This window comes from Pyricularia oryzae, chromosome 2 (genome assembly GCF_000002495.2).
Source record: "Pyricularia oryzae 70-15 chromosome 2, whole genome shotgun sequence".
NCBI classification, from domain to species: Eukaryota; Fungi; Ascomycota; class Sordariomycetes; order Magnaporthales; family Pyriculariaceae; genus Pyricularia; species Pyricularia oryzae.
The window spans coordinates 3,196,720-3,221,039 of NC_017850.1; the positions used below are offsets into that span (position 1 = coordinate 3,196,720).

Here is a 24,320-nt window from a genome sequence, read left to right on the forward strand (position 1 = left end):
CTCTGGATATCGGCAAACATGACCCTAGGAAGCCCCGCTCTGTTACCGTCCCGCCACCTGAACGAGGCCTGGGGTGACGGGTCAAGTATCAGTTGTAAACAAGCAAACCCGATCGACAATCACTGGGAGACGCCGGCGGCGCAGGACCATGCGTTCGGGCGTCAAATGAAAGACAGATTCATATACACAATATTACAATAAATATTACACCAATTGGACATTTAAACAACATGTTGCAAATGTAGCTCGTCTTGGCGAACAACAGTAGCCGCTTTAAATGACGTCAAAGATTCAGACGTTTTGCAAATCGTAGGGCCTGGTCAATCAGATCACCCGAACAAACCTCGAGCGAGGCTTTGAAACCGTCTATTGTGGGCACTTCTTTCCACCTGGGCGGGCACATTACACCAGTAGGGGCAGGTGCTAGATTAGGTAGGCTAACCGCATTGCAAAACTAGCGACGAAAAATACCGTTGGAGACGCGCTGCCCGAGTCGAAAGTCATTACCCAACCGACACTCCAATTTGTCCCGTGGTATTAGCCACGCGAAACGGAGTGGGAGGGGGAAAATATGCATGGAGCTTGCCATCGTTCAAATCGTTTCAAATCTTCTTTCGATCTCCACTTACTGATTCTGAACAACATATCAAATTCTTTCGACTTTCTTCTTCGTATCAACCACACCGCGTCAACCTTGCCCAAGGCGGCAGGGTGCTTACGTGGGGAGACTAGGGCAACGTTGTGACAGAGCTCTAATTGTTTGAGTTCACTTCGGCAGTTTAGCCTCACGATACGACATCGTTTGTTCTCACGATGGGGTCCAAGGCTCAATCCGACGTCACGCCTGCCCAGGTTGGGTTTGTCGCCATCTACAATCCCAGCCTGGGGGCGACGGATGAGACTATGGATGACCAGATTGTCTACTATGCATCCGTCATTATGGACACCAGCAGATCGAAGCGACGCAAGTTGCGTTCTCGTCTAATCACCAGCTTGACCCAAGAGGAGCGTAACGAGCGCCTCCGCCAAATAGGCTTGGCCCAAGGAATGGTTGAATTTGGGAGGAGCTTTTCGGGCGAGCGGCCGGTCGACACTGTCGAGACGGAGAAGTCGAGGGTCATTATGCATGAGCTGGAGCCGGGCTGGTGGATTCTTGCCGTAAGTTCCCCCCTTTGACCGCGTCGCACTAGGTATCGTTCATGATCAGCTTTGCTAATGGTGGTGCAAAAACTCAAGTCGATTGATCTCACCAAAATACCGGCCGCCACAGGCAAACAGACCTCTTCAGCCGCTTCTGCGAAGGGCATATCAGAGGCTGGAAGTGCGCAGGATAATTTCGAGTACTCCTCGAAGGACGTCAAACCTGCAGCTCTGCTACTTCAAGATCTATTACGGTCGCATTGTCTTTTCCTGCTGCATCACGATTCATCCCTCAGCTCGCTTTTTGTGCGGGCTAAGCGTACCCGGTTCATCGCTTTGCTAAGCCGTTACTGGGATCGTTTTCTTTCAACTTGGAACGTGATGCTGCACGGCAACCCGACTGTTAACATGTTTGGAGGCATCAAGCTTGCTGCCTCTGGCGAGCTTGGCGTCGGGGTCGGAGAAGAGGAGAGAGGTAGTGGGGAACGTGAAGTTCTCGAGGGCCTAGTCGGCAGGATCGAGGGTCTAGTTGACATTGTCGTCTCAAAATTTGGCACGTATGATCCAAATACACCAATACCTGCCTCCTCACCAAACAATCCCCTGGCAGGCTTAGCACAAGCGACGGATCAGTGGCTGGGCACTGGACAGGAACCTGGTGCCGAAGATGGAGCTATTTTTCTCGGGACAGGGGCCATCTCGCGGCACTCTCTGAGAAATATCACCCAGTGGATGGAAGACATATACTCATGGGGAGAAAATGCGTATGGCGTTCATGAAAGTTCCACCTCAACCAGAAGGGCAAAACCGCGGAAGAAACGCGACGCACATGTGGATGAGGTAGCTTCAGAGCCTGTTGTATGGCCACCACCTCCCGTCACCGAACTGGCCAAACGGTCAAAGCCCCAGGCTGCTTCGGCGAATGCTCCTTCTCCTTCACAAGCCCAGCAGGATAGCTCAAGGGCCGGCACTGAGAGCACCGTTCCAAATCCTGAGCAAGGGGGGGATCATGATGGCGCACACACATACGCAGATTATTTCAAACTTGGCTATGGCAAATATTGGTCCATAGGGAGTTCGTCCACACCCAAGGTGGGCGAGACATCTGCGGATTCGAAGGCTGGAAACAACAACATCAACCCACAGCCTGCCACGGCTCACAATCCTCCAAGACCGTCTGCCTCTCGACGGACGTCTGCCGAGGACGACTCTATCGGACGCTTTATCATTGGGCTGATGGGCGACATCGAGGAGCATGAAACAAGTAGCGATGGTGAGGTTTCGTGGCCGGACGACGGCGACAACAACTCTCGCACTATGCTTAGAACCCTGACGGTGGAGCTCGAAGAGTCAGAGGACCGCAAGCGTTCAGAGTCGCAGACACAGAGGGCACTGGGTAGCCATGATACTGAACTGGCACAAGACCCAGTCGACAGGGACTGCGGGCGCGATGAAGGCCAAAGGACACCGAGTAGTGCCGCGGCTGCAGCAGCTCGACCCGCTGCGTTCAACAGCCAAGATCGCAACAAAGTAGAGAAGATGCGTGTTGTAATTTATGTCAACAGGCCCTTCATGTTTACCTTTTTGTTCAAGTTGCGAACAGACTCGCTCGCCTGGGACCGCCTCTACAAGTCGCTCCACTATCAACTATCTCCCTTACGGAAGCATTTGCTCAAGTCGACCACGTACAGGGCTGCAAAGCCTGATGTTGGCGCATCCAAGGGCGGAGCAGCTGGTTCGGCAAACGGCGACATCTACGATCTCATATGGGACCCCAAGGCCCTCACAGTGCAGTCAACTATACCAACAATTCCGGATCCGACATCTATAGCCGCAGCCGCCGTTTTGGCCAAAGAGCTCCCCATGTGGTCAAGAGCCGAGGCTATCAATACCCATACTCATATGCTGAACATGTACATAGCCACGCGTGGAAATCAGTCAGAACTCGAGCGCACATGCAAGACCAGCCGTGGCTGGTGGGTTTTCTGGAGCCGGATCTTGGATCGTAAAGGCTCCACTCCCACAGCCCAATCACCCTGGGGAACCATTTCGGAGACGACAGACGATTCGGTCATTCACGAAGAAGGCAGTGATTCTGGGGATGCCTCAGACGACACCAAGAGGCCATTTTATCCACAGCCACCCGAGGTCAGCAACGAGATCTTCCTGCTTCGCAAGGCCAGCGACCATCCCAGCAATACGGGAAGTGCAGGACCCTTCAGGAACGTCAGCGCCTCCTCGTCGGCTGGAGGGTGGGCAGACGGAGCAAGTCGGATTGCACAGGGCATTGGTATCGACACGCGCAAGTACATTGAGGGCCTGCTGAGCCTAAATCGATGATTATTATAGTGAGCAAGGCGTAAATCGAACTCACTCAGAACCAAGGAATAGCAAGCTTGATGAGATCATGGTCAATATCCTTTTGTTGCAATTCTTCAGGGGCTGTCTCGTTTTTTCTCTTCTTACTCTTTAATTTTCCTTTCTTCTATTGCGACGGTTATAGAACCAACGTGTTTGTGACGTTGGATATCCCTATTGCGCAAAGGTGGCACACATTCAGTCTCTGGATGCGGAACATCGGTATTTGTTGTATCTCTTCCCTTATACGCTTGGATGTCACAACCCCAGATGTCCTAGCACGCTTTTCAAGGTTCATTTCACTTCACTTCATGACACAGCTCGGCAAGCTGACCCGGAGCATTGAGAATTGATGTAGTCATCAAACATCGTAAGATGTATTCGGCGGATCCCTAGATATATACAAGAAGCGAAGTCTATGTGGCTGTCAAGGACCTCATCCAACTTGACAAAGCCCGGATAGAAGAAAGAAGCTAAAAGCAACTCGGCGTCCAAAACACGGACCCTCCAAGTCTCCCCTGGTTTTTTGAAGAAAATGGCCGGTCTCAATCTGAAACCAGCCTAACAAGCTAAAAACATCTCAGCTGAGGAGACGCGAGCTAGTCGAGAAGAAAACCCAATCTCCAAGCTATCTTTCCCAATGGGGTAAAAGACGCAACATATGTTTGTTGAAGACTCAAAATTTATGGACCAACGCGCCGCCGTCATGGGTAGAGGGTATATAGCCATTTGTGATGGAGATAATCATGTTGCATGCACAACACAGTCAGTGTAGAAAAAAAGGAGAAGGTCGTCAATTCCTGCGGGGGTTCAAGCCCCCAGTTGCAGGATGGTTAAAGGATTGAAAGAGAGAAACACAAGCATCCATCTTAGGCGATGGTCCACTTGACGCCGCCCTGTCTGCCAATGCCCAGAGGGCCGACGAGGTCCAAGAAGGCCTTCTCGCTGAGATCAATCTGCTCCTTGGAGCACGACGGGCACTTGTCACGGATGGTGGCGGTGATGCTGTGGCCTTCGAACGAGAGGTTGACCTTCTTGTTGCACATGGGGTCGCCGTTGCTTCCGTGCATCAGAGCCGAGGAGATGGCCACGATGTACTCGCTGTTGTCCTTGCCAGCATCATCGAAGCCGCACGCTCCCAGGCCGACGGTGTAGTGAGTCACTTGGCCCGTAAAGCTCATGGCGCCGCTGCTGCTGTCGCTGCTGGGGGGCGAGGGAGCGACAGGAGCAGGGGGCGAGGGGATGCTGAGAGGGGCAGGGGCACGGGCGGGCTCAGGTGCCTGCTGGACCTGAGGGGCCGGCTGCGGAGCTTGCTGAACCTTGGGGGCCGCTGGCTCAGGCGCCTGTTGGACCTTGGGGGCGGCCGGGGCAGGAGTCGGGGATTGCTGGACAGGAGGAGTAGAAGGCGAGGGGGTCTGAGGAGTGGGCGAAGGAGGAGTGGGCGAAGGAGGAGGCGGCGGCGGGGGCGGTGCGGCCTGCGACGACGGGGTGGGTTTGGTGGCCGGGACTGCCGGGGGAGTCGACGAGCCCTCGAAGAACTGACCAGGAGTGGTGGCGGTGTTGATGACGACAGTCGAGGTCATGTCGATGTACTCGGTGGCAGTCTCGGTGACCCACTCGGTGGTCCATTCAGTGACGATGTCGCGCTTCCCAACGGCAGCAGCGCCCCTGCGAGCGTGGTGGTGACGGGCATGGTGGTTGTGGCCGAAAGCAAACGGCTGGGCCAGCGCCGTGGAGGCCAAGGCGGCGACGGAGAGAATAGTCGTGGATCGCATGATGTACTGTTGTTTCCTTTTTGTGGTTTGACTGTGGAGTCTGTTTGTTTGGGTGAAGAAGCACTACTGAGGGAGTGTGGTGACTTTTTGTTGTTGTTGTTGTTGTGGTTTGTAAGGCCTAGCTTGGCAGTGATATATCGATGTTGTGTTATCGAGACTGTAAAGACAGACAAGGTTTGATGTTCCTGTGCTGTAAAGACAGAAAGTGTGGGTGTAAACTCGACGAGCACTGCTCAGAGTATGAAAAAAAAAGTCCTGTAGTTTTCTTTGTTCTGAAGGAATGAACGTCGAGGATCTTTTTGAAAGATACCTGACGACGAAGGCGCAAAAAATGTATGAAAGGGATGAATCTAGACGACAAACGTGCCAAAGGAAGGTGGACAAGGTGAGAGGAGCGAGGGGGGACCTGGGGGCGGCATTTATTATAGTAGAAGACGATGCTGGACACTGCACAAACAAAGATGACCTACCTTTTTGGTGGGCGTCGTGCTGGGACCCATCTGGGGTGGGAAGCGGCGGCCACTTAGCAACCACTTTTCTCACCGGGACCTTGCCCGCAACCCTTCGATCCCAGAAAAAGGCCGGCTGCAAGGAACCGTCTGCAAGGGCTATTTTAGCGAACTCCGAAAGAAAAAAAGAAAAACTCATAATTCCCAAAATGAACCAGGCCCGATCGGGGACCTTGTCCAGAGTTGGTCAGCGGCTGGTACCATACGAAGAAAAGGGCTGGAGCACAAAAAGTGGGAAGTGGGTCCTCCTCTCCTCTCCATCGCTACGTGGGAGGGAAAGAGCTAAACCCTATGTAGAGTCACCAGAACAACCAAGACCCCTACCTTCCGAGGGAAGCACTATACTCGTGAAAGTGGAGACGAGCGACGAGAGGGAGCCGGAAGAAGTGGGCAATGATAAAAGCGGCTTTGGCGGAGGACAAGCAGACAGAGACGATGGAAAGAGAAGGAATAAAAAAAAAACGTAAGGACCTTCTGCCCACCGATCCTAGCGCCTTCGGTAGCTTGCGGCTTGACCTGAGCCCAACGCCCAGGTTGCCAGGCTTGCCAGGGTTGACCCCCTCGTCCGTTATTTTTCACCAAAGTGGAATAGACTGGGTAGAACGGCTCTTCCGCGTCTGTCAATCATTGGATGAACCATACATTAATTTGTGGGAAAGGGCAAGCCTTTTTTTCGGGACGGCATTTTTTTTTCATTCATCACCAAGGCGCAAGAAAAAAGTAAGATACACAGGAAGAAAAAAAATTGGGTAAAAAAAGTTTTTTAACAAAGAAAAGAACAGCCTGGATTTCTGACACATTCCCAAGGTAGGAATCTGTACCTGAAGATCACAAGTAGGCAAGAGGCGGGATTCCCACAAAAAAGCTCCAGAGATGCAGCCAAGCTGCAATCGTGAGTGGTTGTCATTCTCTGTCCTGCGGACTAGAATGGGCGGGAAGGACGACGTTGTCGAATGCAGTGTGGCGGGTCCTCTCCTTTGCAGAAAGTTACTCACTCATGCCACCCCATAAAATGTGGTACCACATTAGTTTTGCCGAATGTTAATCATCATTGATTGTATGTACCTCGTTTGTACCTTTGTGTCTTCTTTTTTTGTTCATCCCCCCTCTTCCCTTCGTAACTGCAAAGGCACAGCCGCCGCACGGCGCAACTGGCAATTTAGTTCATTTCCGGCTTTATTCCAGCCTCGGGTACCATGTAAGAGTTCCCCGACGACTCAGGAAACATAACCCAGTGTGGTGGATCTTGGTGCACCTCACCCCCAGCTCAAAATACGTCTAGTACGGTAGAAACCGCACAGTAACTGTCACACCTGTGAGTTGGACAGGTGGACAGGTGGGAAAACCACCCCCGCTGGCGACCAGGAAAAAGATGGGGATGAATTTGAGTTGTTTCTGTGCACCTTGTGGCAAGTGTGTGCAGTTGGCAGGTGTCCTCGCATCGGTCCCAAGCGGTCCTTAACCCTCCACTCGGGATTCCAGGCTCTCCTTGGCAAGGAGATCAGTGGGGATCGATTGCCCCTGATTACAACATTACGTGGTACATCTTGTCGTTTATTCCCTCTTCACCACTTTAACAAAGGGGGACAAGGTTTTTTTCGGGGCCGGAATCGAGCTTGTGATTTGTTTGGGCAGAAGAAACAAACCGCACAAACCGAGAAAAGGGAAAAAAGCCGCACCAAGCCAACCAGCATACGAAGTAGCTTGGATGATGTCAACAACTGGGTCTCAACAGGTTCTCGCCCTTTCCAATTTAGATCAATGATGATTTTTGATAGTAATTTTTTTTCTCCATTCCTTGGACTCTGCAGAATTCTCCGAGGCCTCAAAAAATTCACAATTATGAAAGAAGCAAGTATATCTAATTAATTGATCTAGTGCCCGGACTATTCCCCTCGCTCCCGCGACCGAGGTACGAAGCCATGACCAACACAAAAAAAATAATATAATATATCAAAAACACAACGCGCCTGTATCACATCTTAGCGCATGCCCCCTGCTGGGCCAGGCCACGTTTTCCTGCAGGCACCAGTTTGCACCCTAGTGGGGAGGGGGGACGTTTACCGCCGCCCTATCCTCTCGCGCGAGTCGTGGCAGCAGCGGTTTTCAAAGCAAAAAAGGTTCACAAGAGAACAAACTGGGTGACGATGGTGTGACGAGGCGCAGGGAGGTGCGTTGGTGCGGCACGAACAGCGAAACAAGACGTGATGGGATTACGTGGTTTTGTTACGGTGAGATTTGACATTTGACCAAAAAAAAAAAAAAAAAAAAATAGGCGTTACCTCCTGAACTCAAGTCGCATCCCGTAGGTAAATCGCCCCCTGGGACCGGAGGACGGAGGAAACCTGACAGTACTATGTATTGCTGGCCAGCCATTATCATCATCATCGTAGGGTAGCCCCAGGAGGTGGCGGCGGGGTTGTTTTGTATGTGGTCGTAATGTGGGCGTCTGGGCGATGAGAATTCAATCACCGGATTATACTCATCGATAAACCGGGTGGCTGAACTTTGGTCAGGATTTACACATAGTACTACGTACATCCGTTACGACGCTGCTATTTCATGTCGTGACGCGCTGCTATCTTCCAGTGAGGGGTAATGCTACAAGAAATTATGCAGCGATGCACGAATTTACTATGTATGTATGGTTACGCGTGAATATACTTGATTATTGGCGATGGCGACATTTAGCGAGGTCTGTTTGCACTATAACGTGGAAAGACGTTGTTTTCCTATAGGGAGTTTTCTCTTATTGGGATTGGCACGCACTGCTGGGAATTGAATCACAGTAACAACTGGCCTGCCTATATTTCGGGAATAATTGATAATTAATTATATTACAACTGAAACAGAGGATGGACCTTGTAAGCTATCGATTTCTACGTGGAAACGACAACGAACGGTAATATTAATAATTTAAGATCTACCTCGTATTTTATTCTCAGCTTTCTTCAACGTCCCGCGACTACCCCATCAGCGCTTGGAACTGTAGGTAGAGGATTGATTGATCTAGAACCCTGTCATAACATCCGATCTTTCCAGTATAGAAAGACATATTTCAGTGCGCCTGTCAAGTTTCTGCACGGTTCGATTCCACAACGCCGTTGACAAGCAGCGATCATGTCCATCCCGTCTTTACCTCAGCCTCCCCCACAGATTAGCAAAAATTCACTAGCTCTTGCTATGATCTTCTTGTCCGGGCCTCAAAAACAGCAGTTCACATCATAAATCCGATGGGACAAATTGGTGCCGGAACAGCACTGAGGAATAGTGGCGACTGTAGGGTTTTACCCACGGCGCCGTCGGCGTTCTCTCAGGACGACAATGATGTGACTGTGGCGAAAACCGACGTGATATGGCGGGAACGGGCGGGCCACCGTTGAGAGATATTCAACTCCAGTGAGGATAGAAGCCTCCAGTTCTCCTTCTAGTCCCCTTAGAATCTGCCGTGGTATTTGCTCTCCTGGATTTTTGAAAACTTGGAATGTTGCTCCCGGGATTTTCAGGTGTCAAACTTGCCGTGGAGAATGGGACCGCCTTGGACGGGTAACGATCCCAACGGTGCGCGAACCGTGATGCTACCGGATCACTCTTCCGAATCGTGGAGAATCGGACGGGCGTCCTCTCTACAGTACCTGTACGCACGCACAGGCACGTTCTTTCGTTGCTTTCTTTGGATCTAAACGTGAAGTTCAGGCAGCACAAGGAACATAACAGAAGCATACCTGCCGCTCAGCAATCTGCCGCATAAAGCCATCCAGGCTGGTATTGTGTGGGAGTCTCCCACCGCAGACGTCAATGCCGTATCGCCCGAAGAAAACTGCATCGAAAATAGTAGCTCACCGACGAGATTTTTTTTTGGTACTTTCGAATGCAAAGGCCACAAAGGGCTGCTGGTGCAGTCAAAGCCACGAGTGTTCAGCTGCTCTTCAGCGGTGCAACCATGTTGTTAAAATAGCATCATTATGACCAATCAAAAAGCCCTATTGATGCAGGTTCCCGTCAATTAAATCGGCAACTTTTTCGACCTGTTTGATCACCAGGAAAGGTTAGCCGGCTTGCAACCACACCAGACTCCGGATGCGAAATGTTCCTCCCGCGTGTGTTGTCCCGATGTGGTGTGCTGATGATCAATTTAGGGCATTTTTTTAATGTTAAAGCTGAAATACGTTGGGTACCTAGCTTGCTAGCAACTAACGTAGGTACAATTGCTACTGTACAACTCTTGTTTTCGCTGCCAAATCCCGCAAAACCTACTGTCCATCACTCGGCTCTCAGCTCGGTAAACGGGTCGTACCTTTGTTTGCCGTCTTTTTTTGCACGATCAATGACCGCTGTCAAGCAACAAGTAAGCTTATTGCTGACACCCTAGAATAGATGTGCGACGTGCATCTCCACGGATTGGGCGTCCAACGTTGCTGCTTGCAATTGGGAAGGGCCCAATTTCCATGACAAACTGGTTCTTGGCTTTGTTCCTTGGAAGTTGGAAACGCTTGTCAAAGATGGTTTGGGGTGGAAAGGGGAGGGGCGGGATAAACTGGGCAAGAAACTTGGAATATAGACCAGCAAGCAAAAACTGGAATAAAACCCGTGGCGATTCCTACTTTTTGTTCAATCCACAATTCTAATTGCTTGCTACTTTGTAATCAAATATATAGTGTCAACTTGTCGTCACCTTTATCGCCTCCTCCTTGCTGATGATGGCGTAGAGGAACAGGTTTTGTCGGCTAAAGACGGGCCGGTCCTGGTCGGGAACCTCGACGACCGAAAACATCTTTTGCGCCTTTTTGAGGAACTGCATGTCTGCGCGCCGCCGCTTCTTGAAGCAAAAGTAGACGGTGCACTCCTTGGGCGGCGACAGGGCCAGCAGGTCTGTCAGCGTCTGGAGGAGCAGCGGGAACGCGGGCTCAAAGTAGACGCAGTCGGCTGCTAGGACCACCGTCGGCTTGAGTTCGACCACTTGTTGTGGGAGCGGCTCACCCCTGTTGGGCGAATTTCGGTGTTGTTCAAGGTTAGTTGTTTTTATTTCTTTTTCCAAGTGCTGATCAGCACCCACAGTTTCTGTTCTGGGGCATTCAGACACAAAAAGCCAAGGGGTCAGGCAGGCACCACTGGACTACCGCACCGCACGTACCAGTTGAGGATCAAAGCCTTGGCCTTGTCCTCCACCTCGTTGAGGCGGATGTTGTGCTCCATCAGGGCCAACATCTCGAGCTGGTCCGTTATCAGCATCGGCGTCTCGACGTCGCACCCTCGCGCCACGGCCAGCGACACGAGGCCGCCGCCGGCGCCCAGCTCCAGTATCCTCTCGCGACCGATGGAACTCCTGCGGTCTCGCAACATATGCGTTGCCAGCACCATGCCCGCCGGCCACAGCTGTCCGCCGCATCCCGAGCTGAGGTCCTCGTGCAGGCGCAGTGGTGCCGTCGCGGGGAGCAGGCCGCCAAAGTTGATCTTGGTCTCGCCAGCCGCCTTGTACTCTGGGAGGGGTGCCAAGTCTGCGTCGATTGCCAGGGGTGAAAAGACCGGCGGCGAGGAAGAACGGTCGTTTATGATGTCCTTCATTTTGTTGTTTTCTTGCTTTTGTCCTCTACTTCTTGGGGTGAATTTTCGCCTCCTAATTTTTGCCTTTAATTTATCTCTCGCGGTTGCTGGCGTCGTAAAAATGAGGGCGGTGAGTTGGGTTGTCAGCCCGATTAATCCGCTAGCTTTGAGAGGGGTTTTCGTCCTCTGAGGTTTCACCCCCTTTTGCCTGCTGCAAAGGACGAAAGACTGTGAGTGGCAACTTCCGTTTTGAGCAAACAACAAGTTTTGAGAGATAGATCTTCCAATGAAATAATGCATGAGCACCTTGTCCAGTTTGATTTTTTGTCAAATTGCCCATTCAAGATCTAGACCGGTCTTTTTGTTGTTTCTATTCTGCCACACCCGTTCCTGTAACCGTTGGTACTGAGTCGCCTCCGGATCAACTCTAGATCTATGGCCAGGTCTACCCAGTTGACGACGAAATCCATCACGGCAAATTCGATTGATTTTCATGAGTGAGCCTTGAAACTAAAGAAAAGAACTTTGACATACTCGACCTCGAGGTGATTTTGCTTATTAGAACATCCAGGCTCGCTCCCATTTACACCAAGTCACATTCACATATATCAGGCTGGCCCAGGTTGTCGATGTGCATGTTTAACATACTCGAAAAAAGGGTGATTGCAACGGGTCAGCTGCTAGTGTGATGCGAAAAAAAAGTAAAGACGACCTCCGCTGTCATTCAAAGTAACGCTATATCTTCTCCATAACTACAAGTCTTGACCTCCCTCCCGCCAGGTATCTACCGCGTCGAAAAGCGTTCTGGCATTACTGATGTCTCATGCAATAGCAACCCCGCCGCAGACCGGAATGTCCAAACCGATGTCCCTTCAGAGTCCTGTGGGCTTTTCCGCATGGTGCACTCTGTATTCGAAGGGATGATAGTAGCTTGTCGCATTGTATCAAGTTCCCAATCCATCCCTTACACCACTACATTCTAGTCATTCTAGTCAGCACGTATGCTGGGCAGCGATTTGACTACTAGGCTCGTCATGGCGGTTTGTGAGCGTCAAAATTCCAGCATCTGGCTTGTCAGTGATAGGTCTATTGTCTGTCACTCTTTCGTCCTTTCTTTCTCTTGCCGTTGTTCTTGGCTTCCACTCTCCTGGCAGTCCCCTATCTTGGCTTCCAAACCATCCACCACCGTGCCGCTATACGGCATCTCTTCAGAACAGGGTGAACAGGATCGCGGGCCCTTCTTCTAAAAAATGGCGCCGTCAACGGCGAGGCTGTGGATTGCTGCACTTATTGTAACTGTATGCGAGGCAGCGCCAACAGTCTCGTTCCCCATCAACTCCCAGGTGCCACCTATCGCCCGCATCGGCGAGCCCTTCGAATTCGTCTTCTCATCAAGCACCTTCTCCTCAGATTCACCTATAACATATACACTGTCGAATCCACCAGATTGGCTATCAATCGAAAGTGGCGCACGACGAATATTCGGAATACCTCGGCAGGCAGACGTGCCCTCCGGGGAAGTCTTGGGTGTACCCATCACGATCGTTGCTACTGATCCCTCCGGCTCTGTTTCGTCGGCCGCGACGCTCGTAGTGTCGAGGAACCCGTCCCCGGTCGTCCAAATTCCGCCCGCGGAGCAGGTGCCCAAGTTTGGCCAACCGTTTTCTCAGCCGGCCTCTGTGCTCTCCTATCCGGACAATGACTTTGACTACGCTTTCTCGACATCCACCTTTTCCCGACCGAACCTCAACTATTATGCCGTTAGTGGCGACAACAGCCCTTTGCCAGCCTGGATTTCGTTCGACCCAAGCAGACTGGGTTTCCGCGGGAGGACACCACCACTAGGTTCGCTAGTGAACCCACCGCAGGCCTTTGAGTTCAAGCTCATGGCCTCCGATGTCGTTGGCTTCTCGGCCGTCTCACTGTCATTCTTTGTAGTTGTAGGAGAGCACCAGCTGACGACTGAAGAGATCTCGTACGACATCAACGCGACCATCGGCTCTGCTGTGTCTGACAAGAACCTGAAGGGCAAGGTTAGACTGGATGGGAGAGAGGCAGAGCCAGCTGATATAAGATCGATCGAGACGCCAAATATTCCCTCCTGGTTGTCACTTGACAAGGACAACTGGGAGTTTCGTGGCATACCACCGACAGGTTCCCGACCTACCTCTTTCCCCCTGATTCTCCGAGATCGATACGGGGACTCTCTCAACCTGACCGTGCAGGTCAACTTTGCAACAGCTTTATTCCGAAATTCTCTTGGAGACCTGCAAGTCAAGGCTGGGTCTCGATTCTCCTTCGACTTGAAACCACACCTGTTGAATCCGGACGCGACCGAAATCGAACTGGAGACGGATTCAGCTTCGAAATGGGCTAGTTACGATGCCTCCGTGATGAGGTTGTCTGGGAACATCCCGAGAAATCAAGGTGTCTCTGCTGCGACGCTGGTGCTCAAGGCGAAGTCCAAAACCTCTGACATTACAGACGAGCGCGCCTTGAGGATACGAATAGACGATTCAGGCGAAAGCAGCTCTCCAACGACCCTGATAACAGCTCCGACTTTGTCAGCAACCCAGCAGCCAACGCTGGCGGGCGAAACCTCGCCAGAGTCGACTTCCCAATCAAGTCTGCCGACATCTAGTAGCGAATCCAGCGAAGGCGGAGGACTATCTCTGGGAAAGATCCTGCTGGCCGTCCTCTTACCCGTCACGCTGCTTGCCATCCTATTGTTTTTCCTGTGTCTGGCCTGGCGCAGGCGGAGACAGCGTCGATCTCGCCCCCTGGACAGGAAGGACATCTCGGGGCCCATTCCTGGCAGCTTCATGCAGGTCGGTGTCCCTGAAGATTCGCCAATGCGAGAGGTTAGCAAGAGCGTCGATGTCGGATATCAGGAAACCGCGGGAAGGAATAGTGCCCCAGGAGGCCGGACCTTTTCCTCGGCAGCGTCGAGACAGAGTTTCTACAGGTTCCCAATGACACCGCCGCCGCGCGCCCCCCCTGTACCTGGAAGTGTACTAAACGCGGACCACGGCCTCAAAGGCGGTAAAAACGCCAGCAGCGGTTGGAAAGCGGCCAATCTATTTGCGGCTGCCACCAGAAAAGCGCGCAGGGCGAGGTCCAAGAGTTACCTCTCAGATACTAGCGTATACGTAGACCCCCAGCCCTTCGACGTCTCGACGATGCCTTTGCCGCCTCGAATGGCCGGAAGCGCCGGGGGTGCGGGTTCATTCCGGAGCACCGTGGAATTTGGCATCCCTACGTTGCACGACTATAACGACAGCATACAGCAAACCCCGGAAAGGTTCGAGGATAATGGGACTGTTGGAACTGTTGGAACAATCGAATCAGGGAGGGCGGTGAGGAGGTACTACCTCCCGGCTGCCAAATCGGGGGAGCCAGATGCGAGCCATGAATACATGGACATGTCTCCTGACGACCCGGCGACGTTGCCACCGGCTCCTGCTCAGCTTAGGTTTAACGGGCGTTCAAAGGTAGATGCATACGACCAGGAACAAAATGGCAAAGGCGGTGGCACCGTGGCCGGATTTGTTAGCAAGCTCAACAACAAGAACAGTTTTGGCAGCATCACCACGGTGGACACGTTCAAGGACAAGACAACAGCAGCAAGAGAGCATCGAGTGGGAGAGCACATGGACGGGGGAATCATCAATCGACCACGGCCGGCAGCTTTGTCGGGCCTACCATCGTCACTCCCACACGGTGGACGTAGCCAATCGGCAGGGCTTCGGGGAGTTCTTCCGCGCTCCACTGCCGCAAGACCACCAATCATCAACATATCTCACCACCAAACCGTGTTCAATGATGAAATGGGCGGGGAGTGGACGCCAGTCCTCCCCGACCCGCTTGGCATCTCGTACGAAGACATCGCCAACAGCTCGCCGTTTCAGCATTCCCCGACGTGGTTGACCATCAGGAGCACAGAAAGAGGGGCATCTTCTGCCGAGCCGGATGCAAGTCCGTCTTCTGGCAAGCCGAACTGGACGGTCCTGAAGGAGGATGACGACTCGCCCGTCATCAACGAATGGGTGCAGCGCGATGGTGAGAGACGAGACGGAGGATACGAGAAGGCAGGCCGTGGTGCAACAGGCCCGGGTCTGGGGACCAATATACATAATAATAAAGATGGTGACGCCCATGCGCTTCGGCACCCGCCGGCTGACAGAAGCTGGGATGTCGGCCTGGGGTTGAGGAGTCTGTGGAAGGGTAGCAAGTTTCGGGACGACAGGGGGCATCTTTCCGAGGTGGCGATGAATTCATCATCATCGCCTTCACCGCGGGCCCAGGAACGAGACACGAAATACACGTCGCAATACTCGGTCTTTAGTATGTGGGGCTCGACTGAGGAGAACAACACGGGGCGGTCGGCTGGCGGAGCTGGCAGTAATGGGTCGAGGGGATCGAGTTTAAGGTCTAGGATTAGCGACTATAGGGTTTTTGTTTGAGCCAGACCATGGAATATAGCTCTTCCGCTAACTATAGGCAGCTTATTGGAAAGGTTTCCTTCGATACTTTGGCAATAAACTTGCGATTGCATTTTCCCCTGCATGACAAAAAGAGCCAGAAGATTGGAACTCTTGTCTTGTTGTAAGGGGATGTGGGGTAATTAATTAATGAGATCCTATCGCACCGCACGAAGCTTGAGAATTGGGGAAATATTGAGTAAGTACCTACCACAGTAAACAAGGGCTGGAAGCTTGGGCCAGCTTGTGGCTCGGGGTCAGCTGTCCTTTTTTGTCCGCCCTCGAGAAGACAAGCATCCAGCCCACGACCCTTTTCTACTTGATATTGATATTGATTTGATTTTTTTTCTGTTTCTTTGTCTCTCTTTGGACTGGGATCACTGAGCACGGAATTTTTTCCTTCATCTCTCTTCCCAGGCGAGAGGAAACAAGCGACCCACCGCAACCTTTGGAGTTAAGAGAAAAAGCTTTGAGATTTGTGATTCTGTCGGTTCGAATAGGGGTACCTTATCTGTAAATTACCACGGTAGATCCAACTATGATTTTCCCGCCTTCTTAGTAATTAATCACCCTGTCATCGGTTTCTCATGCTCGTCATTCCCCACATCTTGGAAAACAAAAGAGGGGCCACGTTGAGATCTGATGGCAAAGCAACCATAAACTGCCAGACGCTCGAGCCACAGTTTCGTGCAGCACGACCCGACCAGCCAAGGCGTCAGCGAACCCTCCCTCGCTGGTCCACAGCTGAGCGACCCCCCAAAAAACCCCGCCTTCACAGCTGCTGCGCCTTTTTGCAAGATTGGACCAGACTAGACCCCGTGTTCTTGCCTGACACTACGCACAAGCAAACAGCCTAGGCCAGCCCAGTAATTAGTGGGTGCATTTGTTGCGGGTTTGGATTGACTGAGACCACCTGAGAGGCCAGCAAGCACCACATCACAACTTGATCCATCCTGAAAGCCGCCGCCTAGTGTAGTGTCGCTTCCCGCCTCTGAGGTAAAAAAAGCCAAAAGCCACCACCACCTTGGGATCACCAAAAACTTTACGCACGGCCTCCTTGGGAACCGATACCTTCCCTTGCCTTGGGGTGCTCCAGTCAGTCCAAAACCGACTTGCCTACCTACCCTGAGACGAAGCCTCAGTTTTGTCAAACGTCATTGCCCTCATTGCAGTAACGCACCGCGGGGGACAAAATTTTGCCTCGGCGTCACCAGGCAACACAAAACGCCTACATCACCACCCGCTTTTGCCAAACGAGACAACAAAAACCACTCAACAGCATCCCCCTGCGCTCGGCGACGACCCTGCTCTCCATTTTCTTCTTCTTTTCCCCCGTAGCCTCCGTGCTACAAAAAGCCTCAGGAGTCAACCGTAAGGATGGGTCAAACCCTTTCGGAGCCGGTTGTCGAAAAGGTCCGTCCGCTGCTTTTTTTTTCTCCTTTATGCGCTGGTTCGTTCCATGACGCGACCTGCCACATGCCCCCGCCCGCGTCTTCAATGTCACCACCTTGAGAACACTACGCTCGTGCACTGCCATGAACGACCCCTCTCCTCCCCATTGACTGTTCGCATCGCGACGGCCTTTGCGCTGTCGTCGCACGTGATTGCGATCTTGAGAACAACACAACCGAGTCTGCCGCTGTCGATCATGCCCCTGCTCCCCCTCTCGTCGCCCCCGCGATGAAGGGTGGGCCTACGACCTAGTTGAGCCACAGCAATCGCTAACTCCCTCGTCCAAACAGGCATCGGCTCGCGGCGAAGATGATCGGTTTCTCTACGGAGTGTCGGCCATGCAGGGCTGGCGAATCAGCATGGAAGACGCGCACACGACCGTGCTTGACCTGCTTGCCAATGATGCCGAGGCCGCAAAACAACACAAGGGCAAGCTTGCCTTTTTCGGAGTGTTTGACGGCCATGGAGGCGACAAAGTAGCTCTTTTCTCAGGCGACAATATACACAAGATTGTCCAGAACCAGGACACTTTCAAGTCTGGGAACTACGAGCAGGCCCTCAAAGACGGATTTCTCGCCACCGATCGTGCAATCCTCAACGGTACGAGCCATGACATGATGCCAACCTTCCGAGGCCGACCGGGAGGATGAATATGATTCTGCTTGCGGGACCGCCGAGGGGCGCTTGCTGACATAGAAACTTGACTCGTCTCCAGACCCGAAGTATGAAGACGAAGTGTCAGGTTGCACAGCTTGCGTTGGCCTATTGACCGACGACAAGATTTACATTGTTTGTGTCCCCCTCTGCTGTAACCACCGAGCCAAGCTATTGACCTTCGACTCGTATCGCTAACCCTGAGCTCCAGGCCAATGCCGGTGACTCGAGGAGTGTCTTGGGCGTTAAGGGACGTGCGAAGCCCCTATCATTCGATCACAAGCCACAAAACGAGGGTGCGTCACTTTCACTCGTCTCCTTGTATAAAGCTTTTGTGCCTGTACTCCCCACTAGCTCAGTGGGAGCTGGCTTGAAAGCAGAAGGCAAATCGCATTTGACGCCTTGTCAATTCGTATCTATCCATTTTGGACTGACTTGGTCATGACATCTCAACAGGCGAGAAAGCAAGAATCACCGCCGCTGGCGGTTTCGTTGACTTTGGCCGAGTGAACGGAAACCTGGCTCTGTCGCGTGCTATTGGCGATTTCGAATTCAAGAAGAGCGCCGAGCTTGCGCCTGAGCAGCAAATAGTGACTGCCTACCCCGATGTTGTGGTCCACGACATGGGTGATGATGATGAGTTCTTGGTCATTGCATGTGATGGTAAGGTCTATCTTCGTCGTCAAGTCACCCAGGCGCCGTAAACTTCAAACAGGCTCTGCGACTATCCATGCCCCAAACCTGGCGGTTATGTTTCTAACGTGTACGTACCTGAACAGGTATCTGGGATTGCCAATCCTCACAAGCAGTCGTTGAGTTTGTCAGGCGAGGAATTGCAGCCAAGCAAGCTTTGGAGAAGATTTGCGAAAACATGATGGACAACTGCCTGGCCTCCAACTCGGAGACTGGTGGCGTCGGCTGCGACAACATGACGATGATAATCATCGGTTTCCTGCGTGGCCGCACCAAGGAGGAGTGGTACGAGGAGATCGCAAGGAGGGTTGCGAACGGCGACGGCCCCTGCGCTCCCCCAGAATACGGTACGGAATCATCATCCTAAACATTGGACGCCGTCATCAGCTTTCCTCCACCAGCCATCGTTTTGTTTGGTCCACGGACAACAACAGCCATCGCTTTGATACCCCTTCATTGTGGAAACCCCCCGAAACATAGCAGATTACTGATGATTAGCTCTACTCTTGCCTGCCTCCGTATAGCCGAGTTTCGAGGGCCTGGTGTCCACCACAACTTTGACGACAGCGACAGCGGTTACGACGTCGACATGGACCAGAGCAAGGGCAAGACTTTTGGAATTGGCGGGTACAAGGGACGCGTCATATTCCTCGGCGACGGCACTGAAGTCCTCACCGATGCGGACGATAATGCCATGTTTGAGTCGGAAAAACAGGACCTTGACAGTCAGGTTGCCAAGACGGGCTCGTCCGAAGATGACGGAACGACAGAGGACCAGACAAATAAAAAGGAGGGCACAACAGACGGCAAGGCTGACAAAGGGACCAAAGATGCTAGCGAGGAGGCCGAGGCCAAGGCAGAGAACATTGACGCTGCTGTGAAAAAGGACGAGGATATCAAGGTCTGAACATTTGATTGCTCAAGACAGCAAAAAAATGATGTTCTTGAAACGTTGTTTTTGACAGCCGCCGTCCCGCCACCTCTCCTGTCCCCTACACCTTTGACCTCTCACCTCCCGGTGTCTGTGCTCTAATGACTCGGTCTATTTCTCAACCCTCTCAATCGATGGTTATGACGGTTTTATGATTTGGTATCCGGAAATATATCCTTTGTTTTTTATTTTCTGTCTCTCTCTTTACTGTTTTTTGTTTCTGCCCCGTCTAGCTTCACTTCATCAAAGTCGTAGGAAAATACAATACAACGCAACGCCCTGCAACATTGGTCGCTTTTTTCTTTCTCGCATATACTGGCGACACCATGCTGCGCCAAGGTTGATGCATGCCAAGCCAAAATTATGATATGTTCTTGGATCCCGGACACAGCAATCCAGGTCAATCAAGAATCTAGATTTTTTTTTCTATTTCCGTCCTTTGCGTATTATCCGTACAAGCCACCATGCGACAGCTATTTTGCGCTCCTCTATGCTGGAGATGCTGTCTCATACTGGTCTTTCCCTTAGGCTTATACTGTGTAGTTACAGGTTAATGGTGTGATATGTACAGTGAAATCTATGTTACAAGAACGAAATGAACCATCTGTGGTCACAGGTAGGAAACAAGGACACGAGGTTCTCTTTCGGGTATCTGTTTTGTGCGATAGAGACGACAAACATTTTTTTTTTGACATCGGTATGTGTAAAGCGGCAAAACGAACCATTTTTTTTGGTTCCTATTTGTCAACAGGGACAGAATGAATCTTTTTTGGTTTCGGTCCCGGTTTTGGTCCCAGTTTTGGTTTTGATTCCGGCTCCGGTTTGTCAACAGGGACGGAGCGGTTCTTTTTTGGTTTCGGTTTCTTAACAGGGCCTGAAAGATTCTTCTTTGGTCTCGTTTTGGTACGAATCTTCGATGATACCCGTCTATCAGGAAGCCCCTTTGGCCTCGGGTTACAAACAGGAATATAACGGATCCTTTTCGCTCTCGGGTTGGAAACAAATCCCAGCTGTCGATCGGGACGAGATTCAGATTGCTCTGACGGGTGTGCACCTCGTTTTTCCAGAGCCGCATCGGCAGGTTGCTCCGACGAGTGTGCACCTTGAGCTTCCAAAACCTTATCGACATCATTTTCTAAAGCCCAGTAGAGAGGGGAATAGTCCGCTTCCATTTCGATCTCACTATAGAGCAAATGTGACTTGTGCGGTTCTGGTGCAATGCGTTTTCCACAGGGTTTGAGCCGGATCTTGAATTTCTGACGTAGAGACTGCTCTGGCATTCTTTTCCGCAACGCCATCCGGGGAGATGACATTGTGGGATTTTCGTCGTCAGATTCCGAGATGGGAGTGTCGTGGACCTTGTCACCTTTGGCGTATATATCGAGAAGAGAGATGACGGTGTTGTCGTTCCTGCTCGCAAGGCGTAAAAGACGATAGAGCGGGGGTCCGGGAACGTAACCCGCATGCCTAGCAGCCAGGCGGGACTCTGATTCTCGTATGGAGGCGGCACGGTGATCATCATAAAACCCAGGCTTGATCAGGTCGGCTGTCTCTACATAACATGGGTTCTGGTTCGTAGTCTTTTTGCCCAACTCTGGCTCGACTGGTTCACGTATCTTGTACCATGTCAGGGAGGCAACAAATGGACTGATCAGAGAGCGTAACCGCCCAGCCGCAGCCGTCAACATTTGTAACTGGTCACTCTCAGTTGTAGAGTCGGGCGGCTTGGAAACAAGTTTTCTCAATACGTGCAATGCGTAAGCCATGCGCCCCCATGGCTCCAGCTTGGAAACTTTGCGGTTCAAGACGGCACAGTGCCACACGGTTGCAACAGTGAGTGGCATTTTTGCCTTCCAGAATAGATCAAAGAGTAGCTTGTAAGAGAGGTCATCTGGTTCGACCGAGTATTTTGCAGTGTGGACCGCAAGTACGTCAATTGCAAAGTTGGTCAGCCTGTGAGTGGAGGCGTGGGTAAGTAGCCTGTTTAGCGTCAGGAAGTCGGGTCTTGCACAGGGCGGGCGTCCAGGAGCGGCCATAAGTTCAGCCACCTTCAAGGCGTCCTTAGAGTGACCGTGGCGGCAGAGGGCGTCGATGACATCTAAGCCACCCTTGCGCGTAAGCCAGATTTCCCGTCCGCCATACAGCTCATCGTGCCTGGCGAGTATCTGGTCCAAATTCAAGCCCTGTTCCAACGCGAGCTGGGTGTCATGAGATAACATGATGGCTGCTATTTGTCGAACGATTACTGGGGAATCGAGCATTCCTTTTTGGTCCAGGGTGTGGAGAATATAACGCCTGATTTCGGCGCTTTCGAATAAACGCAGGGTCATCAACCAGGTTCTCATGTTGGGCATGCAGTCGAAGCTATGCATGATACGAATCAAGAGATGGAATGAGCCGAGATCTTTGAGCCGAGCATGGGTCTTCAGCAGAATATTGAATGTCTCGGTTGTTACCAGACCTTTGGGGTTCCGGGCTGCGAGCCACAAGAATCGTATGCAGCAGTTGCTGAAAGCCGGTTGGAAGCGAGTAACAAAACGCAGTGCCCTATGGAATGAAGTGACCGTGACGAATGGCATGGCTTCCGGATCGCTAAGGATCTTCTCGAGTATATCTGAGACAGCATGACTGTGGGAGCGGCCAAGTCCTCGGCGCGAAAAATGCCTCTTCGCTTGTTTTTCGAGCACCGGGTTGGTGATGCGTTCTATATAGGCATCGAGATTGTCGCATGTCCACTTGCTGGGGCATGGGATGTCTTCTACTACCAAAGGATCATTGGGTTTTATGCTGCTAGGTTTGAGATCTGGGCCGTAGTGACGGGTGACTTCCTCCACGTCGAACGGGGCGTGGTAACACTGGCTGGCCTTTGAATCCTTGACCCGGCGCTGATGCGAACCAGCAGCCACGACGGCCGTAGACTTTGTTTTGAGGGAAGCCTTCCCAACCGTGATTAGGATCAGATCGATGGCGGACCGCAATCTAGAGGGTGGGCCATGGATTGTGATGGTCATAGTTTCATGTCCTCCTTCGGTCTCGGCGGGACGCACATCGGTTGCAATGGCGCAACCACTCTTGGCCATGATGGTCCGGACCCCAAAATCATCGGACGACATTAACCTTTTAGAAGTCTCCATTGACGCCTCGACGACAACGGTGCCCCAGGTATGGCGTTCCGGGGTCATGGCGGACAGGTCCTTGAGAAGCTCGCGCCAGTCGGGGTCCGGTAGATTCCTCTCGTCCCGAATTCTCTGTATACGCAGCTGGTTTCCAAGACCCTTGATGTGCCTGTGCCTGTTCAGTTTGAGGTCCGTCATGACAGGCGAAGGTAGAATCGGCGTGACGACGGCCGACAAATCAGGTGGATGGGGGCGCACGGGAGCGCTCAAGAGGCGCGAGGCAAATGAGGTCATGGAAGACTTGTTTTCGCGGTGGTTTTTCGAACTTGGGCGAGGGGGCTCTGGTTCGGGTTTGGATTCGGGTTCTGGTGTTGGAGGCCGAGGATCACCGGAAGTGCCCAGGTCGGCAGGAGGGGCCGTTGGCGCGGCATCCACTTCGGCGTATGAAGGTCGGGCATATTGTCGGACTAGGCGAGGCAGCGTCCGGCAAGATCTTGCAAAAGGGACACTGAGAACCATGCAGCGCGATAGTTGGAGCCGGGACCTCCATACTGGCATGATGCTTCCCAGAGCAGTAGCTCACAACCTCGGCATGGTCGTTCCGGCGAGCGAGGGCGTTGTCTCTGTATGGACAAATGAAATCAAATTCTTCGGGGGTTGCCTGTTGTTAACGCGCGCACGTCTTGCTTGTATTGATCCAATTTGGTTGCGATTGCATCGAGCTCAACTGCCGGTTGGGAAAATTTGGCGGTCACCAATGGATGGCAGGTACAGCTTGAGATGAATCATGCAGGGTAGGGTGTTAACACCAAATCCATACTGTATAGTCAATCCCTGGATTAAGAATGAACCAAGTCAGATTAAGGTACCTAAGGTACCTAGGTACTGTTTAACACTATCTAAGCACCTTACCTACCACCCTATACATGCTATAGTCTGTACCTGGTTTCTAGCCAAGGTAGTTGGTTTCCTATAAAGCATATTATCAATGGTCTTTTTGTGCAAGTTTGTTCTGCAGGCCTACAGCTTGTTTCCAACCGACTAAAACACTAACAAGCTACTGTTACAGCTGACCACGAATCGACTGAAAACTGGGCTACCCATGCCTGCAATGGACCAGAACAAAAAGCGCATAATTAACACAGCCATCGACATCGACGTTTCGGTACTGGCGTACTATCTACTACGTAGACTAGTCTAGCCTAGTTCTAGAATTTTGTACGTGGTATATAATTTTTCCACAGGAACGGAGACGGAGACAAAACTTCACATGGGGCCGCTCGCCCGGAACAATTTCTACGGCCCTTACCGTAGCCCTGGAAAGCTTGCATGCAACACAAACAGCCGACCGATCCATCCCTCTTCAAGGCGATCAGCGTTACATGCAGGATTTTGCTTGGTCTCGATTTGCCGAGATTATAAGAGGCTCAAATGAGGCCTGCTTGCCTGCTTGCCTCAATACTACACTGCATCAACTACGCGTGAAGAAAACCAGGCCTAAAACATGTTTGCAAAACAGACCAAAAGATGTCATGGATTCTTCATTTACAAAAACCAATAGGCAGATGCATCGTGTAAGATCTTATGTACTTATGCGACTGACTACTTAGCAGTGAGAAAAGCTCAGTCAGCGCCCCAGCCTGTAGCCTTCCCATGAGCCCCGGCGA

The 24,320-nt window shown here is 51.9% G+C and overlaps 7 protein-coding genes across 7 annotated transcripts; 4 read left to right on the top strand and 3 right to left on the bottom strand.

Moving 5' to 3' along the window:
• Positions 1 to 184: 184 nt before the first annotated feature.
• MGG_01348 (uncharacterized protein) lies at positions 185 to 5,721 on the top strand. The gene is made up of 2 exons (XM_003714227.1): positions 185 to 1,158; positions 1,237 to 5,721. The coding sequence occupies exons 1-2, from the start codon at positions 814 to 816 to the stop codon at positions 3,478 to 3,480; spliced, it is 2,589 nt and encodes an 862-aa protein (XP_003714275.1). The 5' UTR covers positions 185 to 813; the 3' UTR covers positions 3,481 to 5,721.
• On the bottom strand, positions 3,809 to 5,964 carry MGG_11224 (uncharacterized protein). Its single transcript, XM_003714228.1, has one exon. It carries the CDS (start codon positions 5,271 to 5,273, stop codon positions 4,368 to 4,370), a length of 906 nt encoding a protein of 301 aa, XP_003714276.1. The 5' UTR covers positions 5,274 to 5,964; the 3' UTR covers positions 3,809 to 4,367.
• On the top strand, positions 5,932 to 8,829 carry MGG_15676 (uncharacterized protein; the record flags this gene model as incomplete). The annotated part of the gene is made up of 10 exons (XM_003714229.1): positions 5,932 to 6,245; positions 6,594 to 6,674; positions 7,111 to 7,322; positions 7,661 to 7,694; positions 8,058 to 8,087; positions 8,155 to 8,208; positions 8,402 to 8,420; positions 8,635 to 8,646; positions 8,728 to 8,770; positions 8,825 to 8,829. 10 exons carry the CDS (start codon positions 5,932 to 5,934, stop codon positions 8,827 to 8,829), a joined length of 804 nt encoding a protein of 267 aa, XP_003714277.1.
• Positions 8,830 to 9,809: 980 nt separating this feature from the next.
• MGG_01349 (uncharacterized protein) lies at positions 9,810 to 11,633 on the bottom strand. The gene is made up of 2 exons (XM_003714230.1): positions 10,917 to 11,633; positions 9,810 to 10,764 (listed from the first exon to the last, which is right to left on the bottom strand). The coding sequence occupies exons 1-2, from the start codon at positions 11,624 to 11,626 to the stop codon at positions 10,443 to 10,445; spliced, it is 1,032 nt and encodes a 343-aa protein (XP_003714278.1). The 5' UTR covers positions 11,627 to 11,633; the 3' UTR covers positions 9,810 to 10,442.
• Positions 11,634 to 12,475: 842 nt separating this feature from the next.
• On the top strand, positions 12,476 to 15,890 carry MGG_01350 (uncharacterized protein). Its single transcript, XM_003714231.1, has one exon. It carries the CDS (start codon positions 12,577 to 12,579, stop codon positions 15,787 to 15,789), a length of 3,213 nt encoding a protein of 1,070 aa, XP_003714279.1. The 5' UTR covers positions 12,476 to 12,576; the 3' UTR covers positions 15,790 to 15,890.
• A 682-nt stretch (positions 15,891 to 16,572) lies between these two features.
• Positions 16,573 to 19,936, top strand: MGG_01351 (protein phosphatase 2C Ptc2). Its single transcript, XM_003714232.1, has 7 exons — positions 16,573 to 17,220; positions 17,550 to 17,859; positions 17,975 to 18,048; positions 18,125 to 18,209; positions 18,370 to 18,576; positions 18,693 to 18,953; positions 19,131 to 19,936. The coding sequence occupies exons 1-7, from the start codon at positions 17,185 to 17,187 to the stop codon at positions 19,511 to 19,513; spliced, it is 1,356 nt and encodes a 451-aa protein (XP_003714280.1). The 5' UTR covers positions 16,573 to 17,184; the 3' UTR covers positions 19,514 to 19,936.
• On the bottom strand, positions 19,935 to 23,370 carry MGG_01352 (uncharacterized protein). The gene has a single exon (XM_003714233.1). It carries the CDS (start codon positions 23,209 to 23,211, stop codon positions 20,275 to 20,277), a length of 2,937 nt encoding a protein of 978 aa, XP_003714281.1. The 5' UTR covers positions 23,212 to 23,370; the 3' UTR covers positions 19,935 to 20,274.
• Positions 23,371 to 24,320: the final 950 nt, after the last annotated feature.